General features: G+C 34.9%; 1 protein-coding gene across 2 annotated transcripts in view; it reads right to left on the bottom strand.

Moving 5' to 3' along the window:
• Positions 1-2,340: 2,340 nt before the first annotated feature.
• The window catches only part of GAS2L3 (growth arrest specific 2 like 3), a 33,929-nt gene continuing 27,793 nt past the window's right edge, over positions 2,341-8,476 (bottom strand). For both annotated transcript variants that reach the window (XM_082636952.1, XM_082636953.1), the window contains 2 exons: positions 8,165-8,272; positions 2,341-6,389 (listed from right to left, as the gene is read on the bottom strand). In XM_082636952.1, coding sequence (XP_082493078.1) covers positions 5,058-6,389; positions 8,165-8,272 — 1,440 coding nt within the window. In that variant the 3' untranslated portion in view covers positions 2,341-5,057. The remainder of the gene's footprint in view (positions 6,390-8,164; positions 8,273-8,476) is intronic.

Below are 8,476 nucleotides of genomic sequence, written 5' to 3'. Positions count from 1 at the left end.
GTCAATCCCCACTGTCACAGGAAACATTCTAGAGTTAGAAGAGCATCCTTGTATTAGAGATGTGTGCTTCTTGATGGCTTATCCAGAGAAAGCTCAGATTTCTTTGTTTCCCATCCCTTGTTTAGGACTTGATTCTTTCTGCTCTATTTTCTGAGAAACAGTTGGTGGTGAATGACTCTTGTTCTTAAGGCTCAGATACAAATACAAGTTTTTCACTTTTTTCTATGGGCTCCTGATCTGAAGCAGTATGAGAAAAGACAGGCAGTTTTCACCAAGGTATCTTATCCCAGAAAGAACCGAGTGGGCTACGGTCAAAAAGAACATCATACTTTTTTTTTTTTTAACCACTTGAATGAAGACTGTCCTCTCCTGGAGAGCAGTGACCAGTCTTACTACTGCATCCCTAGCATCTAGCTTAGTGTCTGCCACAGACACTCAGAAAAATTGTTTGCTAAATGAGCAAATGAGTGAGTTGGTGTTTCAGTACCTTGTGGTTGAGTAGATTGTTTTGGAATAATCATCAATACAGGTAATACAAGGAATCTGCTGGGCTAGACCCAATGCATTTAGGACCCACTGAAGGGGCCAGCACTCAGGGTAACTCACATAGCTCCCTGGGACCACTGCCTTGACTTCACTCTGCTGCTCACAGGTTGGTGTGACTTCACTGGCTAACATGCTCTATCAACAAACTCCCTGGGCTGAGTTTCCTCATCTGTTCAATGTGAGAATTGAATAAGGCAGTAGCAGGACCCTTGCTAATCTAAGTCTATACATGATGCTCTGAGTATCTTCTCAAACCCCGAAAATAAATATTTTAAAACAAAAACCTGGATAGTAAGTTAGAAAGTTCCTAACATTTTTCTTCTGTAAAAGTGCAGCACTCTCTGTTATTTAATGTAATGGAAGAAATCCATAACTTCAAGGCCTCTCTTATTACTGCCCTCTTCCCCTCTCCTGTCCATTCCCCTCCAGAAATAAGCAGGTCATATCTGCAGGCTTCTTCAAACTCTACCACAACATTTCCTCAGGAAAAAATCCTTTCACACACCATGCAATAAGTATTGTGCCTGGCAGAACACAGACAATTCAGAAATATTATATATTGTTTTATCATTGCCATCTCTCAAAACAAATCACTTCATCACCATACATACATCTTTTAAGATAAACCCCAGGTGTTTGCCGAGCATTTTTTAAATTAGTCAATTATCCTCACCAGTGGCTGTGACTAATCAAAAGTAGTGTCATCATATTCAGATATGCAAACTGGTTATAGCCACAGCCAACTTCAAGAATACATCACTATACCTCATGAACTGATACAAAAGTCTTGCTCAACCCAGAAAGGATTCCTGTGATATTTCTAAACAATGTGAGAATTCAGGAATTTAGTTTTAAGTGACTACTGAAATACACTTTGTTACATAACCTACATGAAGATAAATAAACCAAAAGGTTTAAAAAAAAAAAAGGAAAGAAAAAAAAGAATCAACACCTACATCATTTTTTAATGTCTGTATGGTGTTCTATTTTATGGTCATAACAATATTAATGATGTGCTATGACTAACATCCTTATAGCTAAATCTTTGCATGTATTATTTTTTCAAGATCGAGTCATATTGTGTTTTTCTACAAGAAAACAGTATATTTATAGGAAAATAGCTAATTGAATAAAATATGTGTCTTTATATTTTCAGATTTACTGGCAAGTGTTTAATATTTTCCTAATATTCCCCAAAATTTCATAAAATGAACTTGTTTAAAATTTTTACATTCACAAATGATTAGGAAAATATAATAAGAATTTTGATTTTGTCTAAGTGGTGTTTTTGTTTTCATTTGGAAACATCACAGAAAATACATATTTAATTAACTGCTTTTTATAATTGCTCTGATCATGAATATAGGATAAAATGAATATTTCAAGAATATTCTCACTGTATCAAAGTGTGAAATTAAAACAGAATTGCAGGAATTGGAAATTCCTACTGTCAGTAGCCTTCTGTGAACACAATACTTATGTGATCTATAGAATTCTGCTTTCATAACTTATAAATTATTTCTGTCATCAGAGATTATTAAATATGAGTCTAGCCTTACTGAGACAAACTTCTAGCAGATACAACAACTTGAGGAACAAATACCGTTATTAATGGCAAAACCTTGATAATCTCCTAGGAGCAGTGAAATAAATTCCACAGGTATCAGAAGGGCATTTTAAATAGCAATAAAATTAAAACTATCCTCAAATTATGAATGCTTCATATATGCAATTTCTGACATGAACCAAGTGATCAGAATGTATTCAGAACACACAAAAATGTAAACTGAGGACTTGGTATATATGTTTAAACTTTAATACTTGAGAAAATATAAGTTAAAATCTGATACAAACACTGCTGGCACAAGAAAATATACACAAATCTGGATTCAAATGGAGTCAGTACATAAACCTGGATATGACTGTATCATGACAACTTGTAACTAAAGCCTTTTAAAGAAGTAACAGATTTTTGTATCAGATATATATTGCAGAAGGAACAGTAATTTCTTTTCTCAAAAAATTTCCCTTATCTATTAAGAATTGTTAACTCAGTGTGGAGAGGAAAGTTAGAGATCATCTAATTTATCAAAGCATTTTAAAGATACAAGCCTTAAACATCTACTGTAAGCTCAAACAATGCAAAAGTAATCAGCATTTCATTTTCCTCTGAAGATTTATTTGATATGTTAGTCACGTTAATAAATTATAGAAATGAAAAATTAAAATATTTCATTATTTTTTGAAAGTACACATTATTTCTTCTTCCAGGTACGTCAGTAATTTAAGCTTAATATTCATTTTACTAAATATTAAACAAAAAGGAACTTAAAATCTTGCACTACTATTAAGAAGAAATGATAATTTCTTTCTAACTTCAACAATGTACTTTTAAAATTGTGAAAACAATTAGAAACACTAGGTCTTTAAGGGCATTTCAAAATATATTTGAAAAAAGTATCTTTCAGCCACTGCTTACTTAAAAAAAAATTTATTTTGGAAGAGTAAGCCATATATAAATAAAAATTCATCCAATGTGAATATAATTGGAGAAGTTCCCTGATCATGAATACTGGATAAAATGTGTATTTCAAGAATATTCTCCCTGTATCAAAGTGTGAAATTATAACAGAGCTATAGGAGATGGAAATTCCTACCATCAGTAGCCTGATGAAGATAGGGCTATTTATGAATTAACTTACAATTTTTCAAAAAAATAAAACCAGTTCTTGGAACTGCCAGATGATACTTTTATTCCTGAAGTTACTGATACAGAATTGTTTGGTCTTACAAAGGAATAAACTCCTTCTTAAAGGTAAAATTATTCCTCTTTGAAAGATGCATTAAATATTTCTCATCACTAAAAATGTAAAGCTTCTGGTACTTCTTGAACACTGACTTCACTTTCCAGAGATGTAAATATTATCTCCCTCAATGCCCAGATCAACAGTGGAACTCAACTAAATATTTGGTGACTGTCTCTTTTAAGAAGAGAAGCATCATTTATTTCAAAAACTAGCCTGCACACAGCTTTGATTTTAACTGTATTTCTCAGACAAAAGATAGCTTAGTTTTATACAAAAGTTTCTTGCTTTAAAATCTACAAACATCAGTAGTCAGCTTAAGATGCTTATTCTACGATTGCACATTTGTGTGAACAATTATTTTTCTTTAGAAAAAACAGTTTAGTTTAAAATAGGGAAACACAGACCTCAATACTGAATATAATAACCTGTGATAGCTGATAATACTGTAAAGTTATTAAACACACCCCTAAAACTTCTGAAAGTACATTAACAATTTTTTAAATAGTCACAATCTATTAAAAAACATATTATTTATAAATATCATCCCAGATCGATAGAGTCTATATAGTCACTACATGATCTGGGTAAGTTCCTTGGAGAATCTGCCTACAGAACAGAAAACGCTGCATACATACTGTCCATTTGCCATTGGAAAACTGAAGGCAGCATGACTTTATTGAAGAAAATTAACATAATTGGAAAACTCTAATTAAAATTTGTATTATTGTGCTAAAGAAAAACAGTAATCACATGACAGAATTTTTATGTAGCACCACTTTAATATTCTTTAATATCACCTTAATTTTAAGATTGTTAAAACATAATTCTGATGTTAAACATTATTTTAATGTAAAAATTGATATCTGCACTCACAGAAAATTACATTATTAAAAAATACTTCTAATATGCTAAAAGCTACTAAATCATTGCACAATGTCCATCTAAAATATAAGGTATAAGTTCTTATAAATAATATGTGAAAAAAATTTTTTCCAAGTTTCAATTTATATTTCAATACCTTAATTTTATTTTTTTTACCAAAAATATTGGTAACAAAATATTCCCAAGGTTAATAGAAGTCAGTTACAAAAATCAGTTCCTTCTGATTTGGAAAGCTTAAAAAAATTTTAAATAATAGCAATTCTACCAAACCCAGAGTAACAGTAAGCTAATCAGCAGCAGCCATTGGTACTTAGTATTGTTCCATCAGGCAATCCTGATCAGGAAGCAAAACAAGATGTCTTTTGTAAGACAAGTGCCAAACCGTTGCTTTTTAACTAAAATGCAGTAACTTATATTAAGAGCACCTCTGTTTCTATTAGCAGGTAATAACCTCCATATTTAACACATATGCAAAATACAGCAAATATAGTTATAAACCTAGTAGTGTTATTTGGCTTTACATTTCCATTAATGGGCAGACATTAACACAGATGTCATGGACTGAAAATCATATAAATGTCTATAACTAGTAAGAATCTCCCAGTGATTTTACCACTGTTCACCTTAAAAGGGTACTTTCTGGTGAATTCAGGTGTGTGAATTCTGATGAGCCCCCTCCTCGCCCCAACCTCTACTCCCATCTTATTGTACTTAATGTCTGAACCTATTTGGATAAACACAAATAGAAGAAACTTTTAAGGTGTGCAGCTAACACATTCACTCTCTTTCCTTCCTCTGTTCTCTTAGAATGACACATTATGTTTATTTTCTAGGTTTCTTACTTCCAGTCATAACAAAATAATGATCATCGTCTTCCTTCTTCTTTGCAGAAGGTTTTTTATCTCCACTAACTGCCTCCTTGCCAGATGAGGGTGGCTTCCTGGTTGCAGCCGGGGCTTTGCCACTTTTGGGAGGACCTTTGGCTAAGCACTGGTTCTTGGTGGCAGTCTGTGCTGACTTTGGTTCAGGTTGTGCTTTGACAGAAGACTGGGGAAGACTCACAATGGACAGCGGGGTACGGCCTGGGGACCTAGAGGAGCTGGGCCCTGTCTTCTGGGACATGCTTTTATTCTGAGGCTGCTTTTTGGCAACTGAAACCATATTATCTTTTGACTTCTCTGCAGCTTTTGCAGGAGCAACTGAGGATACAGAAAGTGGCTGGTTTAAATTCAAGGCTGACTTAAGTTTCTGTGCTGGCATTGCCCCCGCTTGTGGAGCTCCAACACGTGGCTGAGACTGTGTTCTCAGACCCGTGGTTATCGTTTTAGAACTGGATGTCGTCACTTTTGCAGGAGACTGGAAAGAAGGAGAAGGGTTAGGCCTTACGTGCAGATTTGCCTTAGGTGGCTTTGGACACTTTGATGATGAATTTAAATGTGCAGCTGAGTGAGAGACTGCATAATCCCTGGAAGACACATGATGGTGTTTCAAATGCTTTGGTTCAATTTTTCCAGAACACTTATTTGGCAAAAGTGTAGACTCAGGCACATCTCTTAACTTCTGGGCTGGAATAAGCTTGGCCTTAGCAGTACTGGGTGATGAGATACATTTTCTCAACGACTCAGATACACAAGGCGCAGTTCTTAATAAAGCTGGTGAAAAAGTGCTTTTACCTACTGGATTTAAAGAAGCAGATGAAGACGATGCATCGTTTGAAGGAGACTGAGGTTTCTTTGTTATGCCCTTTGAAGATGTGAGTTTGAGATGAGAGGACACTGCTGGAGAATTTGGAAATTTAGAACGGACTGACCCACAGGCCAGATTGCCTCCTTTCAGGGAAGATGCTGGTGGCAACACACCTGGCAGACGTACCTGCTTCTCTTTGCTCCTTGGAATACCAACTGGTGTGCCAGGTTTTGAATTTTGTTTCTGAAACATGCTAACTGCTGACAAAGGATTCATTTCAGGAGGCTGAGGTGTTCTGGCGGACGAATCAGGCACACTTTCATTAGAAACTCCTTTTTGAAACGCTAGAATTTTCTGTTCTAGTGTAGCAAACTGTAATATTCGACAGGGGTCATATTTAAGCAAAAATCCTTGAAGAGTATCCCAGCCTCCACCGACACGGACCATGACATGTTTTCCATGAAGCATCTTTCCCCCAAAAGAAAGTAAAAAATAAAGCTGTAAAACTGTAAGGTGCAGTTACGGTTCATTAGCAGTCATAGTCTGTGATGTCTGTGACTATGAAATTCAGTGTATTTGCCAACAGCTTCACTATAAATTGCCAGTCTCTTCCTTGTATTACTAAAGTAACAAATTTAATTCATATTGAATCATGCAACTAACAACAGAGAATCCTCCAGTTTGTAAGGAAGATATTTACACATCCTAAAAATCCAAATTACTAATACACAAAACTGCAAGGACTGAATATTGAAGGAAGAAAGGAAAAGGGAGAGTAAAGGAGGGGAGGAGAGAAACAAAGTCTCATACTAAGGAAAAACATAATTACAGAAGAAACATAAAAACTACCAAAACTTGTATGTTAGAATTTAACAAATTACTTTCATATGTATCATATCAATTTAATCTTTCAAAAACTTTGATATAATTTATTACTAGTTCTTCTTTGCAGATGAGAAAATTATGGCTTTGAGAGATTAAGGAAACTGTCCCAAACCACACAGCTTGGCCTGGCCCCAAATGCACCAGGCTGCCCAACCCAAAAGGTGTTTTTGTGTTGACAAGATATATCCTGGGTCTGCCAGCGCAGCCCAAGCTGGACGGATTCAGGCCCCTATTCATTCAGCAGACAAATCTGCACAGTTGTATGTGACTGCTCTGCAAATTTTAACTCTAAATCCCATGCTCTGTGCACTATCACTATATCATACTGCTTAAAAAAAGAAAGCTAATTAAAAGACAAAATGCATATACCTGTTTCTGTATGAGTTGAACAGGGTATGGGGAACTAATGATAATATATGAAATAAAAGAAAATATAGGTGGTAAAATTATATATATATATAGATATATATATATCTATACAGATATTTTTTTTTTTGCGGTACGCGGGCCTCTCACTGTTGTGGCCGCTCCCGTTGCAGAGCACAGGCTCCAGATGCGCAGGCTCAGTGGCCATGGCTCACGGGCCCAGCCGCTCCACAGCATATGGGATCTTCCCGGACCGGGGCACGAACCCATGTCCCCTGCATCGGCAGGCGGACTCTCAACCACCGCGCCACCAGGGAAGCCCGGTAAAATTATATTTTTTACATACTTTTATATTACATTCCTAAATTGGGAATAAAACAGCTCTTGTATCTATAAGTGGACAGAATGATGAACAGGTAAACTTCAATCTCCTTATCAGCAAAGGGGACAATTAATCAATTGCAGATTGCAGATGGGACAAAGGAAGAAAATAAGGCATGTATATTAGCATATTAGTATAGATGCTGATGCTGTGTCAGTGAAAAAAAGGCTTCATACTTAAGACCCAAAGTCTATATTATTATCAACTGCAATGTTTCTATTTCTTTTTCTTCTTACTGACATTTAATCTTATTAGATGTTCTGGTTTTGCTTTTTTCTTCTTATGATGATAGAAAATTATTCCTCTTTAGGAAATCTAAAAAATGGAATAAGTTACCTGAGGTATTCAAAGATTTTTTTCCCCCAATTATATTCAATGTCCAAATAGTCTTAGCTTAATTAGTTGTTTGCTATGTTAAGCGTGTTTACCTAAACACATTATACACTCTTGAAAATATTCCATATATTTCCTCCTATACAGTGAAATTCTTCCATTAATAACATCCTCTATTCCAATTTTTTAAAAAGTAAAAGGGGAACAAAAGAAGGTTGGTCAAGCAATAAATTCAATTTCAAAACAAGATTAAACAGGATGTAAACGGTGGACTTACTCTTATAAAAAGTATTTTATCTCCTAGTCGATACCGTCCTTCAGATAAGTACTCAATAGAAAATCGATGAGAACAACTACAAGGAGGGTCTTCAGCAATGTGTTTAACCTAAGATTAAAAATAAACAAGATTTAGTGCTTGTGACAAATACTATTTTGTTTAATGTTAAAATGCAAGGTTATTTGATAGTTGGGAAAATCAAACTCAAAGATAAAAATTTAAAGACAGTTCAACTATTTATTATCTCTTCTCTTTTACTTGTTGTCATATATTGAGACTAGACATTAGCTAATCTAATAAAACCTAACAGTG

This window comes from Mesoplodon mirus, assembly GCF_964341445.2.
Source record: "Mesoplodon mirus genome assembly, chromosome: 11".
NCBI classification, from domain to species: Eukaryota; Metazoa; Chordata; class Mammalia; order Artiodactyla; family Ziphiidae; genus Mesoplodon; species Mesoplodon mirus.
The sequence above is the reverse complement of the archived record's forward strand: the minus strand, read 5'-3'. Positions and strand labels throughout refer to the sequence as shown.